This window comes from Pipistrellus kuhlii, unplaced genomic scaffold (genome assembly GCF_014108245.1).
Source record: "Pipistrellus kuhlii isolate mPipKuh1 unplaced genomic scaffold, mPipKuh1.p scaffold_m20_p_30, whole genome shotgun sequence".
Classification (NCBI taxonomy): Eukaryota; Metazoa; Chordata; class Mammalia; order Chiroptera; family Vespertilionidae; genus Pipistrellus; species Pipistrellus kuhlii.
The window spans coordinates 4478828-4492582 of NW_023425530.1; the positions used below are offsets into that span (position 1 = coordinate 4478828).

Genomic DNA, 13755 nt, shown 5'->3' on the forward strand with positions numbered 1-13755 from the left:
GTCCCCAGGCCTACGCTCCAGCCACTGAGCCAAACCGGTTTCAGCTGTAGTCATCAGTATGATCATCCCCATTTCACAGGGGGGCACACTGAGGTGTAGAGGGAACCTGGCCAGTGACTCGAGAAAGAGGTGTGGGTCCAGGTCCTCATTAACGCCTGATTGATGGGGGGGAAACTGAGGGACCCAGACCTCGAGGGGCGGGGGCGCGCCCATCCGCCGCGGCCGTGGGGCCCGGCCCCGCCCCACGGGGGACGTGAGACGCGGGCCCCCGCGCAGCGCGGGGCCATGTGACCGGCCGCCGAGGCCGCGCCGCCTCCCCAGCCCGGAGCCCCGGGTCCGCGCACCCCGCCGCCGCAGGGCGCAGACCCAGCCGCGCGGGGTGTGGGGCGCAGGAGCAGAGGCGGGCCGGGGCCGGGCCGGGGCTGGGGCGGGGCCCGCGCTTCATCCTCCCCCCCACCCCCCATCGAAAGCGAAAGGCAGGGAGGGCGGGGCCGCCCGGAGCCCCGCCCCCTGCCCTGCGCGCCCTGGACCGGGCTGGTCCCTGCGGGGGGGCGCGGAGCGAGCGCGCAGTGCGGACCCGCGGCACCGGGCACCGGCCCCGGCGCGGCCGCCACCATGTCCCAGGAAGGCGTGGAGGTAGGGGATGACGGCGGCTGGGCCGGGGCCCGCGCAGGATGCCGAGGAAGGGGGACCGCGGCCGCTGCGGAGGGGGCTTCGCACGTCCCGGGGGGCGGGAGGGCTCCATCCGGAACCCCAGACCTTTCCTCGCCGGCCGGCGCGCGTCCCCACTCCCCACCCCCGTCAGGAAGGAGAGGGACGTCCCCCTCTCCCCCCCAGAGCGGCATGAGGCCTCCTCGACGGAAAGCGGGGGCCACAGGGTCAAGGGTCAAAGGCCAGGGGACACCTGGCTGGCCTCCCTCTGGAGCCTGGGAAGCTTGCCCCAGTGCGCACCACCCTCCCCCAGTGTCCAGTGGGGACTTTGGCTTTTTCCAGGAAATGCCATGGAGGATGGAGATGGGAGGTGCGGAGGCCAAAACTAAGGGTCAAGTTCAGGCCGGGAGAAGGATGCCTGGCAGTGGGGGAGAAGGGCAGTGGTTCCCCTCCTCGCCCCATCGGCGCCCCCCTGTCCCCACCCCAGCTGGAGAAGAGCGTCCGGCGCCTCCGGGAGAAGTTTCACGGGAAGGTCTCCTCCAGGAAGGCGGGGACTCTGATGAGGAAATTTGGCAGCGACCACACTGGAGTGGGCCGCTCCATCGTGTACGGTGAGCGAGCGGGCGGGCGGGCGGGCCGGGGTCCCCCCTCCCACGCCTGGTGGGGATTCCCCGCGGGGGTAGGGGTTGCATGGTCTGAGGAAGGTGGAAAGAGGCCCTGAGATCCTCCCTTGGGGAGGGTCTGGGGACCTCAAACTCCCAGGAGATCTTTCAAGGGTCCTCCATTCACACGTCCTCTCCCCACCAGGAGTAAAGCAGAAAGATGGACAGGAACTGAGTAAGGACCTGGCGGCCCAGGTAAACTGCCTCCCTCTCCTGGAAGGACAGGGTAACCGGGGAGGGAGAACAGGGGAGCCCCGCGCCCCTCAGTGCACTGCCACGTCACTGCTCATGGTCCAACCACATTCACTCCCCAGTTGCAGGGAGCGTGCAAACAGAAGATGTTCATTACACGCTGATGGTACCTGGGGAGGTGAGGGGGGGAAACAGGAAACTAGGCAGTGACCGGAGCCAGGATTAAGTTAGTGTCATCATAGAGGGCCTAGGGCCAGGGGGAGCTTCCTGGAAGGGGGGCGGGAGGGGGAGGAAGTATTGCCACCTCTTTAAGGCTGGAGACTAGTGCTGGAAATGGAGGGGTCAGAATCCGTCTTCCTGGAAGACGGACTGGCTGAGCGAAGGAACGCAAACAGGCTGGGATGAGCAGCAGATGGGGCAAGAGAGGGGCAGAGAAGCTCACGTGTTGAGTGAATGAATGAGTGAGTGAATGAATGAAAGGCTTTGAGGCACAGGGACATCATGGCCACTTTGCCCTGTGGATGGCTTTGGTAGCTGTGGATTTTGCCGGCCTGAAAGGCCCAGCTTAGAGTTGTTAAAGATATAATAAAATATGTATTATATTCTTGCATCTGTACCTATAAAGAGTTATGATAGAAAATAATGGCAACGAGCCTGGCTGGTGCGGCTCAGTTGACTGAGCGTTGCCCTGTGCACCAAGAGGTCTCCAGTTCAAGTCCCAGTCAGGGCACATGCCCAGGTTCCGTCCCCAGTTGGGGTGTGTACGGGAGGCAACCGATTGATATTTCTCTCTCACATCAATGTTTCTCTCCCTCTCCCTCTCTCTAAAGTCATTAAATACCTATTTTTAAATAATAATAGCAAAGAGTAGCATTGATTGAGCACATCCCTTGCAGCAGGACTCCAGGAATTTTACCAGTTGACTCATTTCATTGCCACAGTGGCCCCAGGAGACAGGCCCTATTATTTATTGTCGTTTTTTTACGGATAAGGAAACGGAGACACAGAGGGATGACATCACTGGCCAGGATTACGCAGCACGCAGGTGGCAGCTGGGATTTGAACCCCAAGCACCCAGAGTCAGCGTCTGAGCTCTGAGATGTCCTCGTTAGGGACGCAGGGGGGTGGCTTGTGGCGTCACATTCCCACCGCCGCCAAAAGTAATGGAGCCAGGGGGGGTGGCACCTGCTTCTGTCTGAATCCGGAGCTGGAATGCTCAGCCTGAAGCAGCAGGGCCTCAGAGAGGCCACCCGTCCCTGTGCCGAGTGCGTGGCATTCGGGAGTGGGATGGGAGCACGGGGTCCAGGCCTGCCTCACTGCATTCTCTCAGGGTGACCTCAGGCACGCTCTCTCCTGGCTCTGGGCCTCAGTTTCCCCATCTGAACAATGAGGGTAACAAGTATGCACCTCTCAAGAATTGCGTGAGGATGCCGAAACCAGTTTGGCTCAGTGATAGAGCGTCGGTCTGTGGACTGAAGGGTCCCAGGTTCGATTCCAGTCAAGGGCATGTACCTTGGTTGTGGGCACATCCCCGGTAGGGGGTGTGCAAGAGGCAGCTGGTCGATGTTTCTCTCTCATCATCGTTTCTAGCTCTCTATCTCCATTCCTCTCTGTAAAAAATCAATAAAATATATATTTTTTAAAAACTATGTGAGGATAGCTGGGGCCATGCACCTGGCTCTCAGTGACGGCTGCTCAGCCAGCTCCTTATGAGTTAGGGGCACTCTCTTCTTATATGGGGCCGGGACCCTCCCCCAACACACAAGTCAAAAGAGGCCTGAGCCGCCGAATCCCCAGCCTCTGCCCCTGGTATCTCCACCCAGGACCCGCCAGAGGACATGAAGCAGGACCAAGACATCCAGGTGAGTCTGGTATCTGGGAATGGGGGAGGGGGAGCAGGAGGACATCCATGGTGGGGGGAGAGGGACATCCTAGGGGCACGAGGGTGCCCACCTGTCGGGATAGCAGAACTGACCTACGTTTATGTTGGTGGAGGAGGGGTGACCACCCTCTCGTGCTCACCACCGCCCCCCCTCCCCCCCTCCATTCCACAGGCAGTGGCCACCTCCCTCCTGCCGCTGACGAAAGCCAACCTGCGCATGTTCCAGCACGCACAGGAAGACCTTATCCCCGCCGAGGACCGGCAGTTTGCCTGCTCCTCCTGTGACCACGTCTGGTGGCGCCGTGTGCCTCAGCGGAAGGAGGTGATAACCCAGCCGGGGCCTGGACACCTGGACTCTGTCGTGTCCCCCACCCTCGGTAGCCAAAGCTCTGACTTCAAATGTTCAGCCTCTGAGAGCTCGTCCCCAATTCCCAACCCCGAGCTGGACTTCTTACCTCCAGCCCTTACCCCGGAGCTCTGACTCCCCAGTTGGACAGCTGCCACAGAAATCAAAGCTGACTCTGAGACCACAACCCCAAATCTGGCTTCTGAACACCCACACACACACACACACACACACACACACACAACCAATGATGTGCTCCTGGTAAATGCTTCGGGACCAACTCTTGAAGCGTAGGCCTGGGATGGACCCTAGATTTGTAGCGTTTACCAATTTCCATGGTGTAAATATTCCCACTGTGGCCAATATCAGGCTCCCAGGGTTCTCTTCCGAGAGAAAGCCTGCACCCTTCTCCACACCCACAGGTGTCTCGGTGCAGGAGGTGCCGAAAGCGCTATGAGCCAGTACCCCCGGACAAGATGTGGGGTGTGGCTGAGTTCCACTGCCCCAAGTGCGGGCACAACTTCCGGTGAGGGTGCTGACCCCCCACCCCACCCCACCCCTCAGCCCTGCCCCACCCCAGCCATCCCTCCCTGCCCTGGCCCCACTGCAGCTCAGCTTCTCCCTCACCCTCAGACCCTCATGGCCCTGCCTGTCCACAGGGGCTGGGCTCAGATGGGGTCCCCATCCCCTTGTTACGGGTGTGGCTTTCCGGTGTATCCGACACGGATCCTCCCCCCGCGCCGGGGCCGGGACACGGATCACCGCAGCACCCACACCCACTCCTGCTCGGCTGCCGACTGCTTCAACCGGCGAGGTAAGGGCCCGCGTGGCCTCCCCCGCCTCTGGGTAGTCTACTTGGCTTTTACTTCTAGGACATCAACTTCTGGGGTTCTTAAGTACCAAGGTCTCAGTCCCCCTGGCCACTTCCCATGGCATCAGCCCCTTCTTCCCTGTCTTCTCTGGCGCCCTGCGTCTCTATGGCCTCCCATTGCACCAGCCGCCTCCCACGGTCTTGCCCCTGGAGGCTCTGTATTCTTGGTTCCTGTTTTGTCTTCTGAAGTCTCAGGCGAAGCCCAGGTCCCTGGGGCTCTGTGGCTTTGACACCTGTGACTTTTACGTCTGAGTTTCCTGTATCCTCAGTCCCTTCCCTCCCCAGAGCCCCCTTGGCCTCGGCCCCCTTGACCCCAGAGTCTCATGTGACCTCAAGCTCCGGGACCTCAGCACCCCTCCCTCCCCAGAGCCGCACGTGCCTGGGACATCCTGCGCACACCCCAAGAGCCGGCAGCAGAACCACCTGCCCAAAGTCCTGTACCCCAGCGACCCCCACATCAGCAGCGGCTCCACGGTGGGCACCTGCCTGAGCCAGGGGAGCCTCCTAGAAGACCTGGACAACCTCATCCTGGAGGACCTGAAGGAGGAGGAGGAAGAGGAGGAGGAGGGTGGGCACCGGGAGTGACCTGTACCAGGTGTGGATGCAAACCAGACACAGTCTGTAGACATTTTGTGTTGTTATAAAATATGAGCTCAAACCGCGATCTACGTGCCCTTGGGGAGCCATGTGGGTTGGAGAAGTTGGCAGGGGGGTCCTGGGTCCTACTTCCAGGGTCCTGGGGAGCAGGTCCACAGTGGGAAGGTCTGTGGGGCGTGGCTCACACGGAACCACGAAGGAGGTGTGGCCGGGACGGACATCCCCTCGGGGACAGACGGTCAGGGCTTCGGGGGCCGGATCAGCATGGCTGCCTTCTTGAGAGAGTAAGCCCCGCCTCTAAACTCAGCCCAGTAGACGCCGTCCTGGTAGCGGTTGCGGTAGTGGCCACCGTGGTGCCACACCCCATTGAGGTTGGAGTGGGCACAGGCATGGTACCACCAGCCTCCCCGGTGGTACAGGGCACAGTTACCTGAGGGGAGAGAGAGTCCATGTCCGCTCGCCATAATAAAAGCTTCTACCAGTACCCCACTAGTGCAAGGCTTTAACCAGGCATCCCCATCACCACCACCACTTTCCTCTTCAGAGTAATGGCCTTCCTTCCTTCCCTATCCCCTTACCAAAGTACAAGTCACACTTTTCCTATCTCTTCTGCAAACTAGGATCTCTACCTCCCATTCCTTTACCAGGGGGGGGGGGGAGACCAAAAAAAAAAACCACCTACTTTCTTTCTAGAATAAGAGTCCTAGCTCTCATACACTGCCCCCACACTCCCCACATGCTTGCTCTGCCTTTCACCAGGAGTCCTGTCCTCTGTTCTCTTGCATACCCTTACCAGAGAGAAATCTTACCCATCCCTTCCATTCTTTGACTAGAAGTACCATCTTCCTTATTCCCCGCCTACCCCTTCCCTCCATCCCCCCCACACTCCAGTAAGAGCTCCTTACCAGAATAGGAGTCTCGGTCCCTATCCACGGTGCTGAAAGGCTTGTCGTTGTGCCAGGAAAGAGAGTCTCCCGCATCTCCATGGTACTGGCCAAGCCGCAGGCGGTAGTGGTCGCTCTCAGGCTCCAAGGAGAAACCGTCGTAGTGGGCACGTGCACCACGGCCTCCCCAGTCCTCCAGGAGCACCAGGAGCTCATTGTCCCCACGGCTGGTCAGCTGGTGCACAGGTTCAAGGCCCAGCCAGTATTCCCCATCAGGCTGCCCGAAGCCCGCCTGGCAGGGGAGGCAGGAGGTTAGGAGCAGGTCCCCCTTCCCTGCCCAGCCTTGCCCCTACCTGCCTGCGCTCACCTTGTAGTGCTGCCAGGTAGTGAAAAAGTTAACTGAGCCATCTTGCCGCCTCTGGATCACAGTCCAGCCTCCACCCTCCAGCTGCTGCTCGCACCACGCTGACACCACGTGCCGGCCCAGTCGCAGCTCATACACTCCACTCTGCCCATGGCCTGCCTGCTGTGCCTCTGCACAATCTCGCCATGGGCCTGTGGGCACAGAGATGTGGGGTCAGTACAGCCTGGACCGACCAACCCCTTATGGGAATAAGAGTCCTAACTTGCACAGGTCCCTTCACCAGAATAGCAGATTTTTCTCTTCCATTCTCTCTCCAGAAAAAGTGCTCCAGTCCCAATTTCCTTACCTGAGTAAGACTGAGGGACTCTTCTCTCACTACAGCACACGTAGATCCCGGAGTTCTTAAATCTTGGCAAAATGGTTTCCTCACCAGAATAAGAGTCCTGAACACGGCCCTCTGAGCCAGCTCAAATTCTCACCAAAGTAGCAGTCTTAAGTTCCCCGGCCCCTCATTAAAATAAAAGTGCCTTCTTTCCTGTTTTCATGCCAGAGTAAGAATTCTGGGTGTTATCAGAGTAAGAGCCTCAACTCCTGGTTCAGCCACCAGGATTAAACGTATTTCCTTCTGTCCTCTCGCCGTGAGAGGAATATACCATTAAAACCTGGCTCATCACACCCCCGACAGCCCTGCCCTCATCTTACCTGCTGGCTTGGTGGGGACAGCTGGGTGCCCTGCAGGTAAGGGAAAGGCCAAGGGCCCCTGCTGTCTCGGGGTCTGGTCACTCTGGGACTCTGGGGCTGGGTTTAACCTGCTGTTGTCGCCGGTGCCACCCACCAGACTGACTGGAACCACGGGCACCAGGGGCGGTGGCAGGACCTGGGTGACCAGAGAATCGTGATCGCATCAACCCTCAGCCCAGGCCACCTTGGGCTCCTCAATCTCAATCTCTCAGCATCCCCATGGGTAGGAGGTCAGGCAGGGGCAGGAATTGAACTGCCCTAAATGCCCAATTCTAGCTGTCAAGGACAGACAGAATTGGGCTTAAATTCCTGCTCTGGTGGGCACGGCTTAACCCATCCGTGCCTCCAAATCCTTTTCTTTCAAGTGGAAATAATGAGTGCCTGCAACAATGAGTAATAACTTGCTGAATGCTTCCAACAACCCTGTACGGTAGGGACTGTCCCAGAGCCACAATCTCTTTCTTATTCAAAACCCAGGGCCAGCCGAAACCGGTTTGGCTCAATGGATAGAGCTTCGGCTTGGGAACTGAAGGGTCCCGGGTTTGATTCCAGTCAAAGGCATGTACCTTGGTTGCGGGCATATCCCCAGTAGGGGGTGTGCAAGAGGTGGCTGATCGATGACTCTCTCTCATCGATGTTTCTAACTCTCTATCTCCCTTCCTCTCTGTACAAAATCAATAAAATATATTTTTTTAAAAATCAGGGCCAGACACGTTCCAGAATTCAGAATAATATGGCAGGAGTTAAGGACAGAAACATACAGCCGGTATTGTAATATTACAGAACACCTCCACAACGTGGGTCTTTGGTCTTGATCCACATAATGTGCTTGACTGAAGCATTCTAAGGCTATTCATGTGAAGTGGATGAGTCAAGACTTTAGCCACCCGTTGCGGTTTTTTGATCCATAGGATTCTAGGAGGAAATGTAGGAATCTGGGCTTTGGAACTTTTCGGGTTTGGGAACTGCAGATAAGAGACTGTGGGGCCGAAACTGGTTTGGTTCTGTGGATAGAGCATCGGCTTGCAGACTAAAAGGTCCCAGGTTCAATTCCGGTCAAGGGCATGTACACTGGTTGCGGGCACATCCCCAGTAGGGGGTGTGCAAGAGGCAGCTGATGGATGTTTCTCTCACATAGATGTTTCTATTTTTCTATCCCTCTCTCTTCCTCTCTGTAAAAAAAAAAAATCAATAAAACATATTTTAAAAAGAGAGAGAAAGAGAGAGACCCTGGGGTTGCAGGAGGCCCATCTGCCAGGCTAACACGCCCAGGAAGTGGCTGCGGGGGAACCGCGAGGGTTACCTGCTGCTGCCCGCCCGCGCCCCCGGGGCACAGGCGCTCCAGGCGGGCGATGAGGCCGCTCTGCTGGCTGACGAGCCGGGCCAGCTCGCGGAACTGGACGTCCAGCTGGTGGAAGCGCGCGGCCGCGCGCTGCGCCTCGGCGGAGGCGTTGAGCACGCGCTCGCCGAGCAGGGCCAGCGCGGCCCCGGGCTCCGCCCCCGCCCCCGCCCCGGGGCCCGCCTCGTGCTGCAGCTGCGCGCGCAGCTGGCCCAGGCGCGCGCCCAGGCCGCGGCTCTCCTTGCGCAGCGCGCGCACCTCGCCCGCCACCTCGCCGTCCGCCGCCGCGCGCCGATGGAGCTCGCGCAGCAGCGCCTCGTGCCGGCCCACGCGCGCGCGCAGCGCCGCCACCTCGCTGGCGTTGGCGGCCTCCGGGGCCGGGCGCGCGGCCGCCGGCCCGCTCCAGCACACGGCGCCCGTGAACTTCTGCTGGGGCAGCACGAAGGTGTAGGTGCAGCGCGGGGCGCCCGCCCGCGCCCAGGACGCGCCCAGCAGGAGCAGCAGCTGCAGCGCGCGCAGCCCCGGTGCCCCCATGGCGGACCTGCAGGCAGAGAGGACAAACGGGGAAGGAGAGGGAGGCACCCCGGGAACCCAGACCCGACCCCCAGCTCTCAGGCCGGGCCAAATCGGACTGCTCCCAATGCAGTGTGTGTACACCTGCGTGGTTCCGGGTCCACGCAGACCTACCTCCGTCCTCCCACCCTAAGGCTGGAGGCTAACAGTGGGGTCCCGGCCAACGAGCATTCCCTAGTGCCTACTATGTGCCAGCCTCAGTGCAAGGCGCTGGGAACATGATCGGAAACAAAATAAAATTCCTGCCTGGTGTGTAAGGGACAAAATAAAGTATGAGATTAATAAGGTGTTTTAGCCCTAACCGGTTTGGCTCAGTGGATAGAGTGTCCGCCGGCGGACTCAAGGGTCCCAGATTGGATTCCGGCCAAGGGCATGTACCTTGTGTGCAGGAGGCAGCTGATCGATGTTTCTAACTCTCCCTCTCCCTTCCTCTCTATAAAAAATCAATAAAAGCCGAAACCAGTTTGCTCAATGGATAGAGTGTCAGTCTGTGGACTCAGGGGTCCCGGGTTCAATTCTGATCAAGGCACATCCCAGGGGTGGAGGGTGCAGGAGGCAGCTGGTCAATGTTTCTAGCTTTCTATCCCTCTCCCTTCCTCCCTGTGAAAAATCAATAAAATATATTTTTTTTAAATAAGGTGTTTTAGATAGCACTAAGTGCTAAAGGTAGTTAAAGATCAGAGAGACGTGAGGCCATCTGAAAGGAGGGAAGGCCTGCTGGAGAGGTGACGTCTGAACAAAGTCCTGAAGGAGGAAGCCATGGGGATGTCTCAGGGAGAAGAGCAGCCCTGGCAGGGGGAACAGCATGTGCAAAGGCCCTGAGGCTGGGTCACGCCTGACGTACTAAAGGAACCTCAGGAGGCTGGAGCTGAAGAGAGGAAGCATGGTTGGAAGGAGGTGAGGTGGGGTGAGGGGCAAGTCTCACTGACTCAGTCCAGTTCAGGACACCCCCTTCCCCATGTCCTCATCAGAACTGCCTGGTGCCACACCCACACCCCAACATCCACATGCCCCACGTCTGCTGCGTCCCCCAGGTGTTCCCCAGTTTACACAGGTGACCTCCTCTGAGCGTCCTCTACAAGTATACAAGGTTGTAAACTTGTAGCCACCTACCTCTGCCCCTGTAGGTCCACTCACAGGCCCCATTGCCTTCATTCCTGGGTTCACAGCCTCTGAGGTGGGGACACACATGACTCCCGTGTGCACGTGCCAACCCAGAACACATCTCACGTATCCACACGTCACCCCTATCTGTACTAAGTTCTACCCTGACCTGACCCCCACTTCCCGGTGGCCACATAGGCACATGTCCCATGGTCTTTATCGTCACACCCACTGCCTCATCCACACATTCAGCAAACACTCCTTGAGCACCCATTGTGTGCCAGGAGCCGTTCCAAGCGATGGGGACACAGGCATGACCAACACAGGCAAAATTCCCTGTCCTCGTGAACTTGACTTCCTGGTTGGGAAAATGGACGGTGGATGGATAGGTCAGTGGGTGGTAAGTGCTTAGAAGGAACCTCAAGCAGGGAAGGGGCTGGGGTGGTGTTTTAAATAGAAGGGCCGGGCCTCTATTTAGAGAGAAGATGACACTTGAATGAAGACCTGAAGGAAGAGAGAGAAGGGACAGAGCATTTAGGCAAAGGGAACAGCAGTGCAAAAGCCCTGAGGTGGGGGCTGGCGTGGTACGCCCAAGGAACAGCAGGGAGGCTGTGTGGCTGGAACGGGGGGGGGGGGGGGGGGGGAGTGGAAGGAAGGAAGCATTGAGAGGTGAGGGGGGATGTGAGCAGCACCCTGAGAACCTCCAGGAGGACCTGGGTTTTACCCTAACTGGTGAGACCCAGGAGGGGCTCTGGGCTGGGAAAAGGCCCATTCTCCACTAAACTTACACATCAAGCCCTGACCGGTTTGGCTCAGTGGATGGAGCATCGGCCTGTGGACTGAAGGGTCCCAGGTTCGATTCCGGTCAAGGGCACGTACATTAGTTGCGGGCACATCCCCAATAGGGGGTGCCCAGGAGGCAGCTGATCAATGTTTCTCTCTCACTTATGTTTCTAACTCTCCATCCCTCTCCCTTCCTCTCTGTAAAAAAAAAAAAAAAAAAATCAATAAAAAAATATTTTTAAAAATAGGGACCGGTTTGGCTCAATGGATAGAGCGTCGGCTTGGGGACTGCAAGGTCCCGGGTTCGATTCCTGTCAAGGGCATGTACCTTGGTTGCGGGCATATCCCCAGTGGGGGGGGGGTGCAAGAGGCAGCTGATCGATGATTCTCTCTCATCGATGTTTCTAACTCTCCATCCCTCTCCCTTCCTCTCTGTAAAAAAAAAAAAAAAATCAATAAAAATATATTTTTAAAAATAAAATAAACTTACACATCAAGCAGGAGCTTCCAAGGGCAGAGCAGGGAGCAGGGTCCTCTCCTAGCCCCACAGCCTCCTTCTCTCCCCCCTCCCCCCAAAGACACCAGGCCCCACTCTACAGAAAAGGACTGCCTTCTCTGGAGCTAGAGTGTGTACCACCCACTGCCTACCAGCATCTCGGCCTGAGGGGAGGAGGAGGCCTGGGAAGCCTCCAGCCAAGGAGCCGACCGGGTTCCCCCCAGGACAGAATCAGCCTCCACCGGCCCTGCCACCCTCCTGCCCTCTCACCTCTCACAACCAAGATCCGGAATCCAGCGAGGAGGCCCGTGGCAGGCACAGAAGTCAGAGGAGGAGCCAAGGGTCCAGCGGGGGCCTCTGAGCAGGGGAAGGGAAGAGGCCAGTGGGAGAGCAGGGAGGAGGAGACTTGGTAACCCCCCAACCCTTACCAGCCCCCCCATCAGAGCCTGGGACTAGAGCTGTGATGCTGAGCCCAGGAGCTCAAACTGTAAATATTTAGCATTTTCCGCATGAGAATTGAGGCCGAATTGCCAGACCCTCCTGCCCAGGCCACCAGAGCCGGATAACACAGGTCAGTGGCCTGGACATTCCCCCCGTTAGCAGGACACAGAGCGTGGGAGGCTGCAGGCCCCAGGAAGCCGGGAAGATCCAGCATCAGACACAGACACACGCACACGCACAGAAAAGGACCACGGCCAACCTCTGCAGGGGCACCTGCTGTGCCTGAGGCCTGGCTCTAAACTCTTTGCACCTCTCATCTCATTTAACCCTTGCAACCTGAGCGGGCTTCTGTGGGCAGCCCCATTTTGCAACAGGGAAAACTGAGCCTCAGAGAGGGTGAGTGACTTGCTCACGGCCCGGCCCCACAGACCAAAAGGACCCACAGCGGAATCTGGCCCAGTAGCTTGACTCCAAAACGTGCACACATATATCACGACAGTCACACACACCCTTGTGCACATCCCAAGACATGCAGGCCGCTGCACGAAGCAGCAAAAATAGACAGAATCTGTGTGTGTGTGTGTGGGTGGGTATTTGCCTGGCCCGTGTATACACAGACGCCTTTTGCCAGAGACATGACTGGAAACATGGCACAGATTCAGGCAGCAGTGTTCAAAATATGTTCACACACATACACACACACACACACACACACACACACACATCACAACGTAAAGGGAAAGGTCCTGCGGACTGATCCTGTCTGTACCTGTGTGCCAGACACATACATACTCACCCAGGTACACGAGGCCACACACTGACAAGCACAGAGATGCAGATCAGTGTGCTCTGGTTATAAAGTGATACACATACGTGCCCCCACCCACACCATAGTGCACATGTTTCCATTGTCCCCCCCCACACACACACACACACTGTCACATCCTCACGCTGGGCAAGTCATGCAGGGACAGAAACAGGCAGCAGCGATCATACAGCCATTTTTCCGGGGAACAGAAAGACTCACGCGGAGCCTCCAGAGCACAGGTCTGGGATCCGCAGCCTGTGCGGAGGCCTCCTCCACCAGCAGCCTTTCCCGCGTTCCTACTGTCCTCAACTCGCAACCCAAGTGGACTCCCGGGCTGAAAGAGGAAATGGTCCTCCCAGATGTAAGAGAGGCTGCCAAGCTGGGCTCCAGCCTGGACTGGGCCCCCCACCCGCAGCCCCTTCCAGTTTCCCCCATTGGCAGCAGAGAGAGAAAAAAACCTCCTAAGTGACAGAGAGGCTGACATAAGGGAGTGTGAAAGCCAGGGAAGGGGAGAGACATGGGGGAAATGGGGAGTCTGGAGAGAGAGGATAGGAGAGAAATGGGATTAGGGACAGAGAGAGAGGAGAAAGATGGAAACTTAGAAATAATGAAAGAGAGAATTGATGGCAGAAACAAAGTTGGGGAAGAGGGAGAGTCAGGGAGGAGACAGCGGTGGGGAGGAGGAGACAAAGAGGGGGAAGAATTGGGGAGGGGGAGACAGAGGAAGAAGGAAGGCAAATGGGGGAGGGAAGGCAGATGGGAAAGGAAGCAAATGGGACAGAGAGAGATGTTGGGGGGCATCCCTCCCCCTCACCCCAAGATTCTGGGGAAGAAGCCAGAGGCCTGAGGCCAAGACTGGGGCTTTGAGCGGAAACCGGTGATGAATTTTTCACCAAGCGCCGAATTGCTTGGAGTTTCCAGAGGTGATGTGGAGTTTCCATCCTCAGCCAGTTCGCAGGCAAGACTCTCTGGGGAGGAGACAGCTGGCCCTCAGGAGCTGGGGGCCCAAATGAGTAATCGG

At 58.0% G+C, this 13755-nt stretch overlaps 2 protein-coding genes across 3 annotated transcripts; one reads left to right on the top strand and one right to left on the bottom strand.

Moving 5' to 3' along the window:
• Nucleotides 1-478: 478 nt before the first annotated feature.
• On the top strand, nucleotides 479-5262 carry SHFL (shiftless antiviral inhibitor of ribosomal frameshifting). The gene is made up of 8 exons (XM_036459423.2): nucleotides 479-636; nucleotides 1139-1262; nucleotides 1459-1508; nucleotides 3329-3367; nucleotides 3560-3709; nucleotides 4156-4259; nucleotides 4393-4547; nucleotides 4972-5262. Exons 1-8 carry the CDS (start codon nucleotides 616-618, stop codon nucleotides 5187-5189), a joined length of 861 nt encoding a protein of 286 aa, XP_036315316.1. The 5' UTR covers nucleotides 479-615; the 3' UTR covers nucleotides 5190-5262.
• On the bottom strand, nucleotides 5225-13094 carry ANGPTL6 (angiopoietin like 6). 2 transcript variants are annotated; one of them, XM_045589192.1, is made up of 7 exons: nucleotides 12954-13094; nucleotides 11756-11842; nucleotides 8494-9070; nucleotides 7152-7326; nucleotides 6453-6640; nucleotides 6107-6377; nucleotides 5225-5631 (listed from the first exon to the last, which is right to left on the bottom strand). In XM_045589192.1, the coding sequence occupies exons 3-7, from the start codon at nucleotides 9061-9063 to the stop codon at nucleotides 5441-5443; spliced, it is 1395 nt and encodes a 464-aa protein (XP_045445148.1). In that variant the 5' UTR covers nucleotides 9064-9070; nucleotides 11756-11842; nucleotides 12954-13094; the 3' UTR covers nucleotides 5225-5440. The 2 variants fall into 2 exon arrangements, with proteins under 2 accessions (XP_045445148.1, XP_036315308.2); XM_036459415.2 differs by lacking the exon at nucleotides 12954-13094 and having other exon boundaries at nucleotides 11756-11931.
• Nucleotides 13095-13755: the final 661 nt, after the last annotated feature.